Below are 22,801 nucleotides of genomic sequence, written 5' to 3' on the forward strand. Positions count from 1 at the left end.
TGATATTATTAAGAAATTATATTAATACGTGCATAATACAGATAGACAAAAACCTTATTCTCTTCACATTCTGGTTTATCTATGTTTAACCATATGAGTTACAGAAGTTTCAATGTGAAACTTCAATGTTTTACACTTGGTCCCCTGATGTGTTGTTCCTTTCATCAAGTCAGATTCTAGAATTCTTATTTAAAGAAATTTAAAGTTATTTTATCCAATATAGTTTTTTAATATTTTGGAATTTAGGCGAACCATTGCTCTTTGAGATTGACCATATGGCCTTTAGCAAGGGATTTCCATTCCAATTTGGAAAACCATTGTAATGATGGGTAAGTCAATATATTTTGGGAGCCTGAAATAAATTTTCATCTTTCCATTTCTATTTGGATTGGTAATTTAGCCTTGAAAGAGGCCTAGTGGTAAGGCCTTGGCTTCGGAACCGGAAGGCCTCAGGTTCGCAATCCGATTCCATCGAAGAACCGTTGTGTAAGTGGCTCTGGTGTACATAAAATTCGTCGGGGGTGGGGGGGGGCGAACGTCTTTCCGCTGGCGTTGTGTAGAATTTTGTAGAGGGGGTGTCAACTCAGGAGTTGTAATTTTGAACTGAGGTCGAAAGACAAGGACAAGATCCGTCCCAAAATAGCCTTAGTGTTTTAAAACGGGACGTTAATATAACTAAACTACATAAGAACTGTCACCCATAGATAAAACAGGGACGTTCCTGAGTGCAGAGATTCTTATTATCAAATCCCCTGTACATGACTATTTTCCGCCTCTTAGTATAACGGAGAACACATTTTGGTCGAATAATTGAAGCTAAATATTTTATGCATTTCTATAATATTAGCAACAGCATAAAATGCCATATTTCATTTATTCACACCGCTATGTTTTGATATGCATGCAAATGGGCAGACCTACAGACGATCCAAGCTTGTTGCATTTGGTTTAAAATTTCATACTGATCTATACTTTAGAGGCTAAAAATATGTATTAATTTTTATTGATCTAGATCTTTGCTTTTGAATTTGCTGTTTTCATATAAATTCGGATAGAGCCAAGAACCTTGTGGATGGATTTCGTTCAAAATTTGATGGACTCTACATATTTGTTGCAATATTTTATACTAAATTTCATCTATTTAACTCAACTTTGCTGACTTTTTTTCATAGACATAAATGTACTTCGAGTCCAAAAAGGTACTTTTTGTACTCGAAGTGGACTGAAACGTGGAAATTTGTCAAATATTTTGACTATTACAGTATTTTATCTTCGTGTATGAGAATCTAAAACGATAGACCCATCATGGTTACGAACGGCAGTTATGAACCTTCTGCTGGCTTACTGAATTACAAAAGTGATGATATTTTTCATGATTATGAAGTTCTTTAGATTTTCTTCATTCATTTAATACGAGTATAATGAATATATTTTAAAATTAATAAATCTTATTATAAGGAATGAATTATATAAATAACTTTTTAAGCGATTAAAAGTTATTTTCTCTTTTATGTTTGTTTCCATACTTAATCCCGATCAAAAGTACAACATTATGTTGTACTACGGATCATCATACGAGATATTTTTTCAAAGAAATAATTAATAATGTTTAAAGCATAAAAATTTTGATTTTTCAAAATAAATAGAATATTTTTATTAAAGGTAAGAAAAATAATACTCGAGATCAGTCGAAAATGGGCTAATCTTCCTTGTGCACTTTTCGCCAAAAAAAAAAAAAAATCTAATAGTTAAAAATAAAAACTTTAAAATGTGGATTTCTGATAAGATACTTTTAAGTAATTTAGAATTTCAATTATATTTATGTGCAATTAAACCTCGCTTAACAAGCATTTCGCATAACGTGCAAGACAAATTGCAAAATAGCTACTCGCTTAGCGAGCAAAGCAAATGTGACATTAGAAATCTCAAAGCAACTGTGACATTAGAATTGGATCGTGTTAGCTCGTGTTGAGCGCTTGTTTGAAGCTAACCCTTATAGTGTTTACAAGAAGGAAGTTTCGGACGAAATGCGACCCCGAAGAGATGGAAGAAATTCTTATGGGACCTTAATCCATATTTTGTCTCTGGCTGAGCTTATAGGGTAGAAATGAGTAAAACGGACATCGTTGAGCTGGTAGGAAAAATAGCCTGAGTTACCGAATATCTTATGGGGCTACATACTGTGCCACAGCAAAACATTGCGGCGGAGAATTTGTCAGGAAAATAACAGACGCAAGAACCTTCCACTGAAATAAAGGGGAGGTTGCATGGGAAGTTATTGCATCTTAAAGTTGAAAAGCACCGTCCGTAGCGAGCAAAGCAGAGCTATGCTCGCTACAGTTATTTAACGATAACGCTGCATCTGACTTTCACATTTTGAAGCGTAGCTAAAGACAAATGTCTTCAGATAATTTTTTTGTTCAAAAAAGATGCATTATAAATAATAAATTACATTATATTAAGAATGGAAAGCGTTGTCAAATTTTACATGAATTCTTATAAAAAAATTGTCACTTAAGGAGTATTTTTTTAATTACGAATAAATTTCGGGAACGAATTATGCTAGTGAAACGATATTTCACAATCTATTTCTTCACTTTTTAATGAATGTTGAGAAAAAGACATTTCTTTTCGCATCCAAACTTTCTTTTGGTAATATTTTGAACACCATATTCTTAATTTAAAAAAATACTTTCTCAATGATGGTACCCAAGTAAACGTGTTTATACATTCCGATATGAAATTTACGCTTAAAAGTGAAAAAAAAAAAAAACTTGATTACCTTACTGCATTATTCTGAACTTCATTACTTATACTTTTCTTTTTTCTTTTTACTTTAAATGCACTTTACGCGATTTGAAACAGTAGAAATGTATTCAAACACGAATCAATCAAATTTCGATATTTATTTATTGCAGTTACATAACTTTAAATAGAAGCTAAACAATGAAACGCTACAGTCTCTTCCAAAATATTTAGTTGGGTCTCGTCGGAAACGCATCTGCTCTCTCTAGTATTTCTTACAACAAAAACAAACCGATATTAATATTTGTTAATAAGCTAAGAAAAGCCCTCTTTTAGAAGTCAAAATGAATCGGCAGTGACAGATCTTCCCGGGAATAGAAAATTTATTCCAAACCGAATAATTTCCTCCGACATCCATTCATTTGGAACTGTTTATTTTGCCTCTGTTTACCTTCCGCCATTTCGCTGCATCTTTTATTTAATTTAACTCGGAGATTAATTCGATCTGCTTGATTAACTTTCATCTCCTTGATTAAACGATGCTTTGATGGCGTGCCATCAGACAAAATAAATACACAACGCGGCTCTTGGGAATTGGAGGATCGTTTAGTAAAAAAAGAAAAGGGGGGAGGGGGAGAACGAACATCATGCGAAAATGGATTTCCAATTTTAATGATGATTCGCCATTTTCGGTTCTGTTATTTATTATTATTAAAAAAATGTCGGAAAAAGATATAGTCATTTTTTACCGAAGAAATTAACGATGTTGAGCTCCACTTTAATTGGATAAAGTAGGGATATATTTTTTTCATTTCTTCCTATTAGCTGTCGTTAAATTAATAAAATTGTTTTGCAATGAACCATAATCGCATTTCTTTTTTGTCTTATATATATTGCGTATGCCATGGAAATGAAAGTAAATTGCAATATTTTCGTAAAGATTAAGAAAAGCAAAGGGGTTTATTCAATTCCTCCGTAATGAATATTTCAGATATGAAGCAACACAACATATGATTGTCGTGTATGGGAAAAGAAAAAAATGCTTCGTTTATTTAGTATCATCGTAATAAATCTTTCATATTTAATTTATCATAATAAGATATTTTAATATTTTCTATAAGAGGCATTCAATACATATTTCTTTACAAAATAATGCCTATTTTTATTAATTTACTAAAATACTTCTTTTCAAGCCAGCTTCTTTCCAAAAGCAGGAAACACTATCGCATGTCTTAAGTAAACACGGATTTCTTGCTATATTCGCGACAAAATTTAATTCTTAATAAATGATTAAGAATTGTTTTTCTTTTGAAATTCATTTCGTTTTAATTTCTATAATATAATAAAATGAAAAATATAAAGAAAAAAATGAATATATTTGGCCCTTCTAGGTGTGTGTGTGTTATTATGTGTTTTGATTTTAAAAAACACATTTTTCGAAAACTTCAGTTGACGAGGATTCAGTCAGAAGAGGAGACGTTCCTTTCTTTAAATTTCTTCTTTTTAGTTTTTAGTATATTTTATTATCGATTATTATAATTATGAAGCCTTTAAGGTGATTTTTCTCAAATTGATTATCACATTATACTTTTCCTGGTAAATAAAACTTAAAATAAGCGATTAATTTATAATTAAAATATTGTATTGTTATAAAGAATACACAATTGTACATAAATTATCTTGCACTATATTTAAATAAAAGTACATCATTATATTTTTACTATACGCTAGGATATTTTTACTTCATTTGAAATTTATGCCACTAATAATCACAAAAGTCTTCTGAATTAATAATATATCAAATTCTCAGTGTTCCATGTCCATCAATGACCTCTCACTGCACAATAAAAGAGTATTTTTGACTTCTCTAAAAACAGTTCAAGTATCGGGCCAAGCGACCCTTGATGGCATGTTCAGAGATTATGAACTTTCATAAGAAACCAAAATGATCGAATGTATCTCAAAATATCTTGCTTTTTCATCTTCATAAAAAAAATTTTGTCTTCGATTTTTCTAAATTTGAAATTTTGCCTTTCTCTTGTTAGTCTTCCTGGTTGATCAAAAATTTCATAGTATAGTTTTAAGACATTGTCTGGCATAAGTGTGAATTATTTTTGACGAAGTTATTTAAATAATAATTATTGCAAGACAAAATTCCAAATTCTTTTCGCGGAAACATAGCAAAAACATTTCCCTTCTAAGTTTTACTATGTTTATTTTCTTCTTACTAAACATACTTCAGATCTAATTCAAAAAGAAAAATGTACAAGCATAAAATTGTCTTAGAGTATGCAAATGCAGAATGAATCAATATCTTTTGTCAGAAAACTGTTGCATTTTTAAAACTTAAGATTTAATAAAAGTGTATGGTTTCATCACGAAATTTGTAGAAGATTAGTTATCAGGAACAATATTGTGCGTACAAACAAGTTGCTTTCCATCTACATTAATTGAAAATAAAAGAGAAGATATTGTGTTTTAAAAAAAAGAATGTGCATTTCAGACCGACCAAACGAAACAGAATAATAAGAAAATTTTCAAATTACGAATGACAGAGAACTCCTTTGCTAGACGCGTAAACAAATAAGAGAAGTTCAAAACCGAAAAGAAAAATTCAAAAAAAAAAAAAAAAAAACGAACAAGAGAGAGTGCGAGAAACACTATAAACTTTTAGAATAAAATAAAATCGTAAACGTTTTATTTTGGGGGTTGAAAGATTGTCTAGAAAATGGGGCGAAAACAGTCCTAGAACAAAATGGCGATAAAGGGGGGAAAAAAGCAAATTCGAAAGGGAAATTCGAGCGCTCTCAATTCTACACTCTTCAGTTTTCCCCGCTCCATTTTTTTTTATCGTTTACTTGTTCGTTTTCTTGCCTTCACTTCAGTTTGTCTTTGATTGAGTGGAAGAGACGGAGTGGGAACGTTTTCGAAAAAGAAAGGAAATTTTCGAGAGCGGAGAAATGGTTAGGAGCTGTAGTTTGGCTAAATGATTTCAACGCAGACTTACTTCGTAGCTCATTTCTTCGTCTTTTTTTCTCCCTCCATCCCACTGTCTGCAACCGATATTCGATACGGCACGTATCGAATTTCGAAATGCAGTTTCAGATTGTGATCAGTAACTATATCAAGAGTTCCTCTTTATAAACAACAGTTTAAATTTCCTATTATTACCAATATGCTTTTCGCCATATGTGTGTATATTTATCATGAAATCCGCAATAGCAAAACGAAAGTTGAAAAATAAATTGCATAAAACCGGCGGAATTCATTTAATTTGCAAGATATGAAATATGCGAAACTGATGTATTGTTTCAGGAAAAGCTTTAAAGCGGAGCAAATTTATGACAATCATGCCGCATTTAAAATAAATCATTATTAGCTGACGTAGCTATTCGTTGTTTTGAAAATAGCAACTTTTTTATAGGCGATATCGGCAATAAGCTATATAAATGACTTTTTTTGATGTGTCAAATAACTAATTATATAATATAGCAAACTACGTGGTGCAGGAATCGCTTTTATTTATTTTCGAAAATCAATAATCAAATTTAAACAAACCATCGTATGAATTTCAGATTGCTTCATTGGACGTTTTTACAGCGGTACTAAATGAAGTTCTATGCTTAGCTAATTAATGGAGTTGCAAAATGATATGGAGAACCCTCTCTAAGGCATTTTCCAAAGAGTCCATTAGTGAGTGGACAAAACAAATCAAGAACTGTTCTTCACACGGGAAGTAGAATACAACGAAAAAATAGGTTGTCAGAGGAATAATCGCCGCAATTTGCCCATGGAAATGGATGCTCACATCTTTCAAAAAATTATCTTGAAAAAATGGATTTTGTACCATTTTACGACTAAAAATAGTACTTTTTGGATGATACCAGTTCCATTTCCGTACAGTTTATTCTCTTGATTTTAAGTATATTTTTTAGTTGATATAATCGTGATCAGTTTGATACATGATCTGTACCAATGTTTTTAAATGTTGCATTGAAATTCAAGCCCACCCATCAAGATATTCAGTCTCGCACTTTTAACACCGCTTAGGATTTTCACTTCCGTTTTTATTGTGTTATACATACACTTTTTAATCTGCATTAAACTTATTCAGTTGAAATCATGTCTTTCATTAGTATCAAATAACAAGATGAAATCATTTTTTTTTTTAAAAATGCATTCCATATTTATCATCTAACAGCCTAAAAAGACAGTAATTTGGACCAATAAGCTGGTCGTCAAAGGCGCCTAGCTTCTAGAATAATTGAAACCATATTCTCTTTCGAGTGCATTCGTCTCAAAATTATTAAACTATACGGCAGCGTTGAATGACCGTGTTCACGTATGCAAAGATAAACTTATAAAGTGAACGTGCTTTTTGATGGGTTTGTTTAAAATTTTATACAGGTTTACGCTTTAAGGTAAGGATCGTGGGCCATATTCAATTCAGCTAGTTCACGTTTGGATTTGGCACAGATGAATGACAAACAATTTTTCTCATCAGCTTATTTTTAATAAAAATTTTATACTTATCTACAAACATAGTGATTTGATTTATGCTAAATCCCATTTACCTATCTCTTTTCATTATCTTGAAAACATGGGCACGGTCAGAAGCACATATATAATTCCAATATCTAATTTTTTTCATATTCAGATCTGTAATTTGAACATTCATCAAAATCTCGAAATGGAATTTTTCGCTAGATATATTTTTACTAGCATACTTCATAAAAAAGACAATATAATTTCTTCTTCATTGGCGAGACAACACCGGGCCCTGACCTTCTTCAGAATTCCATTCCATGCCTTCTTGTTCTTGGCTAAGGTTTTTCAGTTTAGATCAATTCAGCTAAATTTTTATCCGAAGCAAATACTATCGGCAATTATAAATAAGATGGTTCTTTCGGAGTAAATGCGAAGAACAAAATAATAGACTCTAGTTTCTCTTGTCTCTCTCTAGTTTCTTTGTAATCTTGGAACCACTTACATTTGGCTTCACAAAAATGTGTCTTGAATTCAATTATTTTATCATTTAGCGCTTGTTAAAAAACATAGTTACTTAAAAAAAATACTGTTATGCAGTATAATTATTTTTATTAATAATTCATAATAATCACATTTTATATCAAAATTTTATAAATTGTATGCATGAAATCAAAATTTGTATTAAATTAATATCATTTAATTGATAACTAAGCATGGGAAATAATCTGAATCATCATCTGAAGAGAACAAGTCTGCAAAATTTCCCTTATCTACTGCATCCAGATGTGAAAAATCGACTGTAAAATTTATCTTTACAAACATAAAAAAATGATGTTAAATAAAAAAAAAATATATTTCAATTAAAGTCTTAAAAAATCTTCATTCATTATTTACTTGAGATACGGAAATAAATGTGAAATGTTTAAAGTCCTACTTTGTGGGAATTAGTAAGAAGTAATTTATTTGCAACAGCTTTATATCCTTAAAATTCCAAAAGAAACCGATTAAATAGACATTTCAGTTTAAATTCTCACGGATAGGGCAACTTTAAAACGGCTTATTTATGAAAGAATGATTCTTTCTTCCGTCTTTCAAAGAAGATTGGACTGATATACACCATCAGTACTTACATAATTTATTAAGCAAGAAGCTAATTTTCCATATAACTGCTATTTATTTCATTCATTCTTCCTTTGATCTAGAACTCGAAGATAATGAAAAGTAAAAGAAGCCATTACAGTGGATTATTTTTTCTCGATATATATTCACTCTTAATATTAATTGGTTATGAAGTGTCGCAGGTATTATTGCATTTCTTTGAAATAAGTTTTCATTGCGTTGATTCTTATACATTGAAAGCATATTTGACATTTTAAGTCTGCATATTTGCTTATTTAAAACATATGAAGTAAGCAGAGTGAAGAGACACATGCGATGAATTAAATATTACCAGTTTTAATTACTTAAGTTCATATTAAAAATTTGTATAGAAATGGCCGATCAATAATAAACGTAGTTGTTCTTTTTAAACTATTTTCTGATTAATTTTGTCGAGACATGCATAATATTTATAAATTAGAAGTGTTAAATCATCAAGATTAATTTGATCACTTGTGTGCCATCCTAACTCGATTTTCAGCGATTTTTCTTGAAGTACTTCGCTAAATGTAACTCGAACAATAGAAATTTAGCTTGAATCAATCTCACTCGAAGCTAAGTTTTAAGTTCCAATGATTTTGTTTAATGCACATCGATTTGTAACATCATATTAAAAGTTTTGAATAATGTCACACGGTTCAACAAAAATCATAAATTTTCAGGTAAAACTGACTATATCTAGCCCGAAATGGGTGAAATAAAATCTAATTTCTGAAACATCTATAAATGAATTAGAATAATTATTCCCTTTTTTAAAATTTCCTCTCAATCAAACAAATAAATTATTCCTTAAATTCTTATCTTTTTATGATGTTATAAATTAATATTGTAAAAGATATTAAAAGATTTATAAAAGGTACTGTAATGGCTGTAAAATTATCGTTGCTTTTCTTGATTACACAATAATTTATTCGATAGTGAAGATTGTGTCCTGGGTGAAATGACTTGAAGACACATGTTGTCTTTTATGGGGTTTATTGGTAACATCAACAACAAAAGGCACATGATTACGCCATAGTTTAGTAGGCCTAGAGAACTACACATAAAATTTCTCGGGAGAGAGAGAGCCGAGATCACACTCCCCCTAGTACAGGAGTCAAGTTCGCTTCTATTGGCAAAAAATACACTAAACAGGGAGACCACGTGGTACATGATTGGCAGCTAGCTCCACGCAGGAAGATCACGTGGTTCACTGAATTCTTAACAATGGCAGCATTATAGTGCAGCTTTTTAACTGCTGGTTGACTAAAATAAAAGCAAAAATGAAACTCTTAGATATTTTTGAAATCATTTCCTTACTTTAAATTTACTTAGAGTATAATCTCGGTAACTAGAACGTAGTCATAAATTTTGAATGGAGTAGGAAAAAGTAAATATAAAATTAGAATGAATGCCGTTTAGACTGATGGCCTCCATGCTACGAGATTGCTGGTACTTCTTTCAAGACAATTTCTATGAATTGTATAAACTACAAACATTCTTCTAACCTTCAATATTAAAACAAATAATACAGCTTATAAAAAGTGGGAAATATTTTTAGCAACTTATATTCATATTATAGAGAAAATATTGCAATCGTCAAAAAATGTGAACTCCTGCTTTTGACGAATCTCTACGGTTTAGTCCTACCCGAGTTCGAAAACCACATTTTCGGAGTTATGTCTATCTGTAATAAAGATAACTCAAAAACACCTTGAGCTAGACGAATGGAATTAGTGTATCATCTTTACACCAAATTTGTAGATTTCTATCAAATTTTGATCAAGATCATTTGAGGAGATTTATCTGTTTGGATATTCGAATATAAGTTAACACAATAATTACAAAATGAAGAGATCTAGATGTATAAAATTCGGTGTACAGATTTATCATCAATATCGTACTCGCCTATCAAAGTTTGATCCAAACACAACAAGGGGTTGAACGTCTGTCGCTTTGCACATTTAGAAGTATGTATACGTGATAACTCAAAAAAGCAATGACTTGGATATATCACATTTGTTAAATGATTTTGTGATTGCAATTGTAGTTCCGTGTTAAATGTTGGTTTCAGCGGTTGGGCAAAAGGCTTCTAAATATAAACGCTTAGACTTTCGAATACTATGAACCACATACTAGCGATTAATCATCAAATACATCGCTAAGGGCCAAACTACAGATTCAGCAAAAATACTAAATTCCCACTAAAGGCTAACATTTCGAAACTATTGTACGGCAATATCATGCCTCAAATGCAATAGCCTTACTCAAATCCACAGTTTTCTGCTGGGAAGAGGAGATAACACTGTTATAAGAGAGAATCTAGAAAGTGTTGGTGAGACCACTTGCACTTATTTTTTTACTTGGATGCAAGCCGTGTTTCGTATTATGCTTCTCCATCGATGTCTTACTTTAAAGAATACAGCTTTTCGGTTTTTGATTTTTTACTTATGCATTTGTATTTAATAACTGAAGTATCAGGAATTTGTTTCCATCTGATCCTTTCACATGATCCAGGCAGATGATTTCATGATTATTATTCAACACATTATTATCATCATCCTCTCAGCGTCATTTGTATCAGGTAAAGCGAAGATCTGATATAAGGCTGATTATTATTCTTAAACGGAGTTCTAAATGAGATATTTCATTGGTTTTTTGTTGTTAAATTCGTTTGTTTTTGTGGATATGTCCCATTATTCGACTATTTTACTTTCATTTGCCCAAAATAACGCGCTTTTCAATGATTTATTGAATTTAATTATCTCCCATTTGTTACTTTTGTCTACAAAATCATAAATTCGGTATTCGTTCCTTCCTTAAACATATCCTAGTATTGTAACTCGTATCTTTCCGGAATTTCGAATTTATTTCAAAACGTCAAGATAAGCCACCAAATATCTTAAAGGAATTTATTTCCATCATTATTTTTTGTCCATCTGTCCGCATTTCAAGGGGTATTCTTTCTATCCTTCTTTGTGTTGTTTTATTAGACACCTGGATACTGCAATTTAATTCTACTTCGAAGTGAATATTCAGAAAGAATACTACTAATACTAGTAGTATTTTTATTGAATACTACTTCGCCACAAATTTTAAAAGAATTTCATTTTAATAAAATAATGATCAAGTCTTAATCCTTTCGTCATCCTCTCCTGCCCGCGAAAATTTCTGTTTTTCCTCTGTTTTTGGCAGCATTAGAACAAACAAAAATAAAATCTCAAACAAGTAAACTTTTATAAATTATTAAAAAGTTTTAAAATATAGAAAAACGCTTGAAGCGCATTACGCTCGCCCAGTAGAAGTTTCACTTTGTTGGGCATTTGAAAATCCAAAAGATCCATACAGAAATTTATTTCGGATCCGAATTTGTATGGTATCCTTGTGTTTTTCCCAATTCCGGGCCATGACCTCAAGTAAACAAACCGATTCGAACCCGACCTTTTTGCAAGTTTCGTGATTTGTGTTTGGCAGCAACTGCAATGCAAATTTGGCTACTATTTAAATTCGCCTCGTGTAAGTATTTTTTAGACGGAATATGAAAAGTGGTTTAAGCTCTTCGGTCGAGGCGGAAGCGAAGTTAGCTGGGTGCAATTGGTTTGTTGCTTCACCATTTTAAGATAGTTTCTTTCAGTTCGCTTAAATGTTAGACGGAAAGGATGAATGGTTCGAATCTGTTGACCAAGGTCTGGTAATGTTAATTTGAACTTTGATTTTAACATTTATCGTATTATTTTGATTGCTCCAGTAAGGAGCACATTGACTTTATACTTTATAATCAAGAAGTTATGTTAAGGAAACTGCTTTCAACTTTATGCCTCCTAGACATAAAATTTCACTGTCAACTTTGCTAAAATTTGGGTTAGTTTACTCAGAGGAATAACACACTTGAACGCGCTAGACGCATTACAGACGACAAAGAGGTTAAAAGGATACGGTTTGCTCTTTCAGCTTTATCATTATCGTTACAACAACAATAGTATATAATAATTGTGCTGCTGTATTTTGTCGGAAAGTTATTTAGAGCGATTTCTATTCTATTTCAATTATTTAAAAGGGAATATAATCATTTATACAACATCATATAATAGTTATAAAATATTGACATTAGTCGTTATAAAATACGAGTTTTTATAAATAACATAATAGTTTATAATGAAATTATTCAGTTCATTTCATCATGGTCTTTATAGAACAATCTGTCTTATTTTTCAATTATATTATGCATTTAAGACTGTATTACGCTGTCTAGTTGAATATTTAAGAAAAAAGTTGAAATGGCATATTTAATTTACATAATTGAAGGTTTTCCTTTCCAAAGTTTTCTTTTCCTGAAATAAACTCGTATATGATCCTAATTTAAGCTAACAGCTATTCACTCAGTCAGTTTTGGTCAATAAACAATGAATCTTTTTATTTTACGTGATACGGCATGGATAAAAAAATTTAAAAAAAGCTAATATTAAAATTACTTAAGGCTATTATAGAGCCTCAATTCAACAGCTTGAATTACCATCGGCGAACCATTTGTTTGCCCAGATTATTGATGTTTCATTCTGTTAAATAATGAATATGGAATGTTTCTTTAAAATATTTCACTTCGTTATTCGATGCGACTCAAATACATGAATTCAATTTGAATCGGAATGGAATCAATCGGTTTATAGATCACGGAATAAAAGCGGAAGTTAAATTCCTAATCGGAGTTAGTAAAAACTCGCTATTGCATGTTTTGGTAGATGATTTTGAATTCCAACGTAGTTGAATGGAAAACATTGTTACGGTTGATGCATCCATTGAATTAAAAATATAATTAAAATTAAAGGGAAAACTAAAATTGGTATCAATAAAATGGTAATTTTTTAAATCTAAATATAGACTATTTTTGGAAGAAAACTGTTTTGGAAGATATGAACAATTACGTAACGACGATTCCTGTCTACGTAACGAATTACGTAACGACGATTACACCTATTTTTACGTTCAATTAAACTTTCTATTTGAAGCCTGTTTCTTGCTTTATTTTACACCTTCTTCCCTCTGAATGAATAGAATTTTTAGTGTACCTTATCCAGAGTATTTCTGATAATATTTTTCGACTCCACTAGTGAGCGAAGAGTTGAATGAAGTGCAGCAGTAAAACTACTCAATGAAATAGTCTGAAATGTTCGTAAAGTGATTTGTTTAGATTTGACTGTTGCCTTTCGACATAAGTAATAAGCGCGATTTCGGTGCCGGGGCCGTTAGCGTTTTATATATAAAGATATATGGTTATAAAATTTGAAACTTAAGCCTGAAATTGTCTTTTTCTGCTGTTGTTTCGCATTTAAAGGAAGATTTCCAACTGCGGAGATTGGGCAGCTAGCTGCCTTGGGCAACTTGATTGATAATGAGGTCCGCAGCAGATTCATTTGAAAAATTATTTCCCCGTTGCTATTAAATTTGTAAAAAGTACATACACAAGTCTCTAAAAATGTGAATTTTCTCAGCTATAAAGCATTATAAAGGTATCGGCACTTGGTAGTGTATAAGGCAGATATATATATATATATAATATATATATATGTAAACACGTAATTTGGAGCAATTTCGTGGCCGTAGACAGGGAAAACACTTTTGAATTTTGAATTTCACTTTATTCCATTCCGAGAAGCATAATTTATGTGCAAGCAAGAAGCGACGATGTACATCAATCTACAGCACGACACAAGAGCGAAAGAGAAAAGCGTGACAAATATTCTTATATAATAGTAGTAAAAAATATACCATGTGATTCTGATAGGATTTTTTTTTTTACATGTGTCGATTTAGGTAAAGGGATGACATGTATTTTTTAATAGAATTTTAGACTGAAAGATTTTTATCCCTTTACTTAAAGTGTGAGAACCGCTGATCTAAGCTTATTTACAGAGCTCGTGGTGCATTAAATTTTTAAAAAAATGAAATTGGATCAGGAAATAAGAGAACATTTTAGAATGAAGATATGGGTTAAATAAAAATAAAAAAATTAGAAAATGAATCAAAATTTAATTTACATTTAGAGATATTTCTTCAATGCATCGTACATCAATCTGTTCTGTATTAAATGTTCACTTGGTACAGTAAAATAACAATTGTGTACTAAGCGTTCATTTAGAACAGAATTTAATATACAGCAGCAAATGATGAAATAATATTGTGTTGCCACTCAATTATGGGACAGTATAAATAAATAAAAATAATACACTTTTGGGAGCAACTGAAATAAGAAATCTAAAATTATAAATATGTAAATTAAGTTTACAATGTATTGAAATGTAAATTAAAATCGATTCAAGAGAGGAACCTCATAACATGCCGTTACGTTAGACCATAAAACGCCCTCAACCGCTTAAATTTAAATGAGTATATTTTTATTTGTTATAATATATTGCAATTGAATCAATGTTATTTCATTATTTATGCTTACTGTTATAATAATTATTCCTATAAATTATAATTTATTAGAGGAAAAAGTTTAGTTTAAACTTTCTGATGAAGAAATGACATATTTTCATAGTGTGTTGAGTTTTTAAATATTTATAATCTACTTTATATATGAATAATAAAATGACCCTATGCATACTTCATACAATATAAGAATTATATACAAAGTGTCTTAAGCCTTTTCACAGAATTTTGGAAACTCTTTTTGGGAGATTCAATTATAGAATGATTAATAATTATAGAGTATGTATTCGTGCTCCAGTAGCTATTGGAAACAGGTATGCAATAAGTGGATTTCCGACTGGGAAGGCTTGGCAGGTGCCTAGGGCCACTGTGTTGAAGGGGTCTGTGTTAATAATTTTTAATAGACCGCAGGAAAGTTGATTAAAAATTATTTGGCTGCTAAACAAACAAATTTGTAAAATTATACAAATTCCGTGGAGTTATAAAATTTTAGAATATTAAATCTCAAGTTTAAATTGGTTATGTCCGTATCTGTCCCATTAAGTTTACATAGTTCTTAGAGTACATATAAACAGCAAGCTCTTAATTAAATATAATTTTGTACGAAGATGGAAAGGGTGTATTCATGTGTCATAAGACATTTTGAAAAATTACTAAAATAAAAAAATTGATTTTAGATTAATCATTAACTTATTGAATAATTTTTTTTAAAGTATGGTGAAATGTGAAGCTGAGATGATCGACTTATTAAAAAGAATGCTCCCATAATCAGCTCTGTCTATTGCTGCCTAAATATGGCACTGCTTGAAAAGCTGTTGATAATCGGAGAATACAACAGAACATGAATCAAAGATCAATGTCATTTATCATCAATTAAAATCTGTGCTTCCGACCTCATCGCAAAAGAAAAACTTAAAGGTTGATTGCCTTACAAATAATAACCAGCGTTATAATCTCCTCAAAACTTTCTTGCATCATTTGTAATAAAGGTCTTATCCTAAAGAAAGCCTAGCATGACATTGGCGTATAATCGTTATGAAATATTGACCCTTCGCGTAAACTTACCATTTTTATTGAATCCATCGTGTGATCCTTGGCGAATTTTTTGGCGATTTATCTCCCGTATGGGATTAATAATATCCGAAAATCCAGTGTGTTTTAAATGCACTTTTCCAACCGATTGAAACAAAAAATGAATCTAAATCTATTCTTATAGTCACAAACTGAAACATTAAATTTGATTTATTTAAGGCGTTGCGTTTTTGCTCTTTCTTTTGCGTTAGAGGTTTATCAAAGAACAGATCGACAGACGTCCTGTTGCATATGGATGAAAATTTGAAAGATGTGTACTCTACAGATGTTAAAATGGTACACCGAAATTTATCCATCCAGTTGCTTTCGTTTTATAATCATAGTGCTAAATTGCATTGGAACAGCCGAACAGACATACTTCCTCTGAGCAGATTTTACACAACATTTGATAGAAATATACGATTTGTTATAATGAGCATATGCCAAATTTCATTAGACGAGCTCAAAACGTTTTGAGTTATCCTTGTAACATATAGAAAGGTACAATGGCAAAAATGCATTTATCGAACTTGATACATCCTAAACGTAAGGAATCGTCAAAATCTCGAGTTCAAGTTTTTCGACGATTACAATATTACGCATACCAGAAATGATATAAAAATGAAGTTGCTTATTCATCAAACTCCCAAGATACATCTGAAATCCTTTGAACTGAGTGACACTGTCATGACAAGATTGACGTCATTGTTTAGATTTGACTTTCCTCATTAACTTCATAAGTTTAGCTCATCTGTAGTTTCGCATACTTTGTATAAAATACACATAATGGTTAAATTTTACTATATTAAAATGTTTGGTTATGACATGGTAATTTTCAAGTCATAATCTGGCACCACGTGGAGATTTGCAGAATATTTATTTGTAACTGCTGCGTAACACAATATCCTCACAATTCTCTCATATTTATGGGCCACACAGTATAGAAAGAATGATCTGACGAAATTTGTAAACTGCATTAATATCCTATTCTTCTAGTCAAAAACTTGTTTTGATTCTAAGCAATACATCTGGGGCAATCTGAAACTAACCCAATCATGCAAGAACACGCAAAAACGAATAAATGTTGGCAGAAACCGAAAGAAATTCGACGAGTGCTTTGGTCAAAGGATTCAACAAAAACAGGAAAAAACAGAAGCAATCCCAGAAAACTGGGAAGAAGAGGCAAAATATGCAACTTATCCAATAAGTGTTTGGAGTTTTTCGGGATCTAGTGTATCGAATTCTTTCATCTTGATGAATTATTCTTCTTCCTGCAGGACGATTCCTCGTCGTTTTCATTGGAAATACGTCAGAAGTTCAATATCATGTTATTCTTTTCTTATTGGAGATGTATCGCAGTTGTTTCTGTATCTAAATTATGTTTTGGATATGGAAAGAACGTAAAGTAACCGATGTTTACTTTGGAAATCTGAAGAATAAACTGACGTATTAGAATTGAATATATAAAATTTTGTTCCATTTTCTAAAGAGAACTGAAGGATAGTGAACTGATCCATGTAAGACATTTTTTTAATTCTATTTATGTCAGAATAAGTTCTTGTTACTTCACATATTTCTCATGGATTGGATTTTAGCGTATTAATAAATTAACCTAAGATCTTTTCAGTAATAAAATAATTCTTATAGATTTCAGTATAGCGACATTTTACTGCATATATCAAGCACTAAAATAATTTAAAGTTTACTTAAGATGCAAGTTGATATAACCATGGTAAAAGTAAATAAATTAGGCACTGAAATTAAAGAAAGATAATACTTTTATTGGTGTTGAACTTACAAATAGATTTTGAAAAAAAATGAGAATGATTTAATTGATCTTTAACCTGTCAATTTTCTATTGCTATATTTCTCCATGGTGTTTGTTTCTGTGACAAACTGAAATCTAGAGAACGTCGTCTTTAACAGATGAACATACAAACAGTCGCTTTTCCAGTGCACGCCCGAAATATTTGCTAAATATGCTCCATTCTCACTCGCACCGGCAAATGTTTACGCTCATCATGCACTAATGATGAATGCTGAACGTGTCGGGGATTTACATTTTCATCTCCGTATTTCAGGTGCGATGAAATGCCATAAAGGTGACGTAACTTTGCCTCTCCTGTTGAGAGGAGTGACCAATCACGGAGTGGAAAAGGATTCATCACTTGAGTCTTCTCTGCAAATTACCCGGAGAATTTTAATGCCGTGGTAAATTGAAAGGGCATCCAGGTCTTTTTCTTTTTTGACATGTAGTTTTAGATTCTGTCGTGAGAAGGATGCTCAGTATTGCATGCCTTCTGAACAGTGACAGCAGTTGTACTAGGATAATTATTAAGATCTTAGCTTTGTTTAGCCAACAAAGAACTTAGGAGAAATGTTCCTACGGTATAAATGCTATTTCACGCCATTGGGATTCACGGAGAAATAATCTCCTTAGATGAATAGAGATATTTACTATAGAGATTACCACTACAGAGATATTTTTGCAACGTTTCCAAATCATACCTCATTATTAAAGGGTTCCAAAACCGAAAAATATCAAGTTTTTTATAAGAAAAAAGATTGTAATAATATTCAAACATTTCTTTATCATTCTCAAAAAAACGGTTCCAAACATTTCCCATCGCTTTTCAAGTTAACAATTTTTAAATAAGAACCCTTAAATTTATTTTCATAGAATAACAAAGCTATATATCTTTATTTGTGTTTATCTTTGTCTTCAACATGCACCAAAGCATATATGTGCTTGTCGACAAATAATCCAAATGTTATAATCAAATATTCGGTCTTTCACCAACGTATTTGGTATGTGTTGACATTCATCGGTACAAGTTGACATCCTCCCATTTCGGTCTTTCACGGTAACATTTATATCTTTTATTAATAATTTAACTTATACATTAGAATTCTTCGGCTGAAAAAAAGAGTTTCTGGAAGAAATTCTAAAAATGCGTAACTTTTAGAAATGTCATTTAATAACAGTAAGGCATTCTTAGAATCTACTTTGTATACTGCCAATTACCTTTCCATGCATAAATAGATGTTTGTTCCATTGCATCTAAAAACCTCGGTGGAGGTCAAAGAGCCTCCTACTAATCCTGAAATTTCTCGAGTAAGAAACGGGAATGAAGCCAGCTAATCTATGTTTTTAATTTCAAAAGAACACTTTTTCGATTCAAGGAAGTCTAAAAGTACAAATTCATCAATAATCTCAAAGTCGAATTTTTATGATGATCGTTCTCCCTTTGTACTTCCTACGTGCGAAAGCAACAAATGAGTTATGGATTATTACTCAGCGATCGGATAAAAAAAGAGATAAAAAAAATACCCTATTTTCCCAAACACTGCATAATAGACATGAATTTCTAATTTTCTTCATAACATTATGGAATAAAAACAATTCGCACTATCTTCCTATTTCTATGATTTCATTTCGTTCTCTCATATGTAACATTACTTAAGGCATGAACTTTCAGGAATGCCTATAAAACGATTATGGAAGTGTGTTAAAAAGCTTATAAGCCAGATAACAGCTACGAAACACGAGTAATTACTTTTGTATTGCGGTCTTGTTACTCGGGTACATACCACAAGGTCCCAGGTTTTATCCTCGCTCATAAGAATCCGCTATAGAAGCCTACTGCCATTTTGAAGAGAGATGTGACTCTCAATATGTCATTTTACATTTCAAAAATTATTAATTTATAAGCTGTGTATGCTGAAATCGGAATTATTCCTCCTCTTTAAGCAAAAGAAGCTAATTGAGAAAAAAATTGTTCTTTGGAGCTCATCCGTGAAAATATAGGCTTTTCTTATTCCTAAGAGACAAAGATATTTTGAAGTACTTTCGTTAAAATTCGATGACAAACAATGGCAAATTTGACATTGTGTCTTAGATTATTATACAACAAAAGCATCTACTACTATTTTCCTTCTTATAAACTTCGCACCTAGTTCAACGACAAACATTCAGTATTTTAGGTATAAACTTCCATGGATCATTTATAAAATGATTAGGGAATGGAAAGCCACAATGTCCCGTGGAAAGTTCCCCAGGGACGTAAACAAAACAGCAACAAAAGCGAAAATGGGAAGAAGAAAGAGGAAAGCGTCGAAATTCGTCACTCACCCAGCAAGTAGTCTGTGCTTCTGGGATCCACTTTATCGAACTCTCTTTTGTTGGAGACGTAGCGGGCCTTGAGTCGACGGGTCTTCTTGTCCTCCAACCAGGCATCGATGAGGTTCTGGCCATCCTCCCGCCGCCCCATGTCAGCCGGGGCACCCTCCTCCTTTTTGGGCAGGAAATGCCACCGACCACCACCCAGGATCACCTGCACGCACAAATTAAAAAGCTTAATAGCCGCCATCCAACCCCTCTTGAGAGGGTAAACGGGGCGATATCTAATGGAGGGTGTGTGTGTGTGCAGTCTTTCTTTTGTTAAAACGATACAGGCAGCGATAAAAGCGAATTTTGCGATGTGATGAAGTTGCGCCTCTTTTTGGAAGTTAGTGTCCCGGTGGAAATGGAGCTGATATAAAACTGGGAGTTTCAGCACATTTACTTAAGAAAATTTTGATAAAAAGAATACTTGAATTGTGATTAAGAAATCAGTTAGTAAAAACAAGAAAACAGACATAGTTCAATTTTAATATTTATAAAAATGTTTCATGTCAAAGATCTACAATTTTATTCAAGTGCTCATCTCAAAATTTAATCCAAAAATATCTCCGTTTTCATTCAAGGCGCCCTCTCACTGCCCCACACCATCGCTGCACTTTCTTCATTCTTGAGGAGGAAGTGCCACCTATCATCACGGAGGATTACCTACACGCATGAATGAGAGAAGTTAATGCCCCTTCTCTCGTCGAAAATTTCTTAAGAAGACGAGAATGGATAGTAGGAAAAAGAAAGAAAAAAATTTTCTTTCTTTCTCTAAAGTGATTCTCGCAGAGATAAAAATGAATTTTGAATGGCATGTTTGCTTGTCTTTCTAATATAATAGAGTATTTACATATTTTTAGAACGGTTTTGATAAAGAATTTTAAATGTATTTGGAATAAAATTTTTGGTAATAGCTTTTTATTTGAAATGTGAAATGTTGCTTACTACTTTTGAATTTTTTTTCAACCGAAATGTCGCACTGTTATGTGGATTTTAATAGCATAAGACCATATCTGGATATACTGTGGCAGGCGTTTGTTAAATTAAAAGGATCACTGTTATAAAACTTATGGTGTATATAAAAAGGGTAACTATTCCAAAATGTATCTTAAAATGCTGCAGTTTGAAGGAAATATCTGAGTTTTTCGAAGAGGATACTTTCTAAGCATAACAATTGAGATGGGCCGCGGTGGCCTGGTGGTAGTTCTCGGCTTCGGAACAGGAAGGTTTCAAATACGAGACCAGATTCCACCGAAGGTACACGTTAAATCCATCGGGTCCAAATGTCCTGCAGATGGTTGGGTGTGGAAGCTTGGAGAGGGGAGTGTCATCCTCGTCATCTGACCATGGTTCAAAATGACGAGGTCCTTCCCAAAATAACCCTAGAACTGGAGGTTATTATAACTAAACCAAACCTTAACGATGGAGGGAGTGGAAGAGCAATGGTAATCCATATCCCTAGAAATTTTACAAAATTCAATTCTATCGTGCAAATTACTAAGTAGAATTGCTATCCAGAGAAAAAGGGGTCTCTTATATTTATTCTCTTATATAATTATTTATTAAAGGTTTGTCTTTATTTTTTTAACATAAATGAAGCGGCTCCAAAATTTTTCCAAAAATCTGTAAACATCCTCTGTGAAATACTTCAAGATGAGATGGAGTTATTTTAAGGTCAGATTTTAATTTTAAAATGTATTTAAAGTTTTAACAAAGGAGAAATTTCATTGAAAAAAATTAAACTTATTTAAGGATTATTCTAAATTTGACAGGACAATAGTTCCTTAAATAAACTAAATTTTTAAATTATCAATTCAATTAAACTAAAATCATCAAAGCTTTTATAAAATTCTACTATAAGCTCCTTAAGAGTTAAGAGCTATATGGATAAAATTAAATACACATGATTAACATCTATAGCATAGACCTTTATCAAACGTTGAAGCAAATCGAACAGGAGATTGTCCGTCTATACTTTCTGGACAGTGTAAACGCGATAACTCAAAAAATGGCTTAATATATGAAATTTGGTATGTTATTTTATGATAAGTGTAGTTGTGGTTTCATTCAGTTGGATTTTTTTCAATTGGTTGGGAAAAACGGTTTTTAGATGAAATTGGGACATGAGGGGACCCCCCCCCCCCCGTCGCTGTTTATAAAATTGTCAAAAGTAGACATGAACACAATATTGGAAAGGATTAGGGATCAAAACGGTCGGTCAGTATAAGCAACAAATTTTCATAATGACAATAGCGGTGCAATAAAACAGATCTGCTTGTCCCTCTACTTACACGCAGTTTGCACTCGGTCACTTCCGGCGATGTGTGCGCTATCGGAATATCTCAATAATAACCCAGAAAATAGTAACAGTCATTGCCATTAGAGTGCTATCGCTGACGCAGATAATTGGACAAAATGTACTTTAATGTAATGTCTCCAATGCATGTCTATAATTGTAAATTTGTGTTCCCCCGACTGAAATCTCTTCTGTAAAATTCATCTCTCTGGTAATGCTGCAGAATATACATTATGCACATATCGAAGCACATTATGACCGAGATTACCATCTGCTAGATGACAATGGAAGGTACATATAAGCTGGACACTTCGTTAAAATGAATGAACTCTATTCATTAAATTCTGCGAATGTATAGAGGTATTAAAGGGATATAATTGTAACATAATATACACTGTGTATGACTAAGCAGGGAATTAATGTAACAAATGTTTGAGGAACGCATGCATTAAACTGATAGAGATTACTTA

The 22,801-nt window shown here is 32.0% G+C and overlaps 1 protein-coding gene across 1 annotated transcript in view; it reads right to left on the minus strand.

The window, feature by feature from the left end:
• Positions 1-22,801, minus strand: part of LOC129972750 (alkaline phosphatase-like) — a 141,155-nt gene that overhangs the window by 15,936 nt on the left and 102,418 nt on the right. The window contains exon 5 of the mRNA XM_056086998.1: positions 20,003-20,204. Within this exon, the coding sequence (XP_055942973.1) occupies positions 20,003-20,204 (202 nt within the window). The remainder of the gene's footprint in view (positions 1-20,002; positions 20,205-22,801) is intronic.

The sequence above is a fragment of the Argiope bruennichi genome, chromosome 6 (genome assembly GCF_947563725.1).
Source record: "Argiope bruennichi chromosome 6, qqArgBrue1.1, whole genome shotgun sequence".
NCBI lineage: Eukaryota > Metazoa > Arthropoda > Arachnida > Araneae > Araneidae > Argiope > Argiope bruennichi.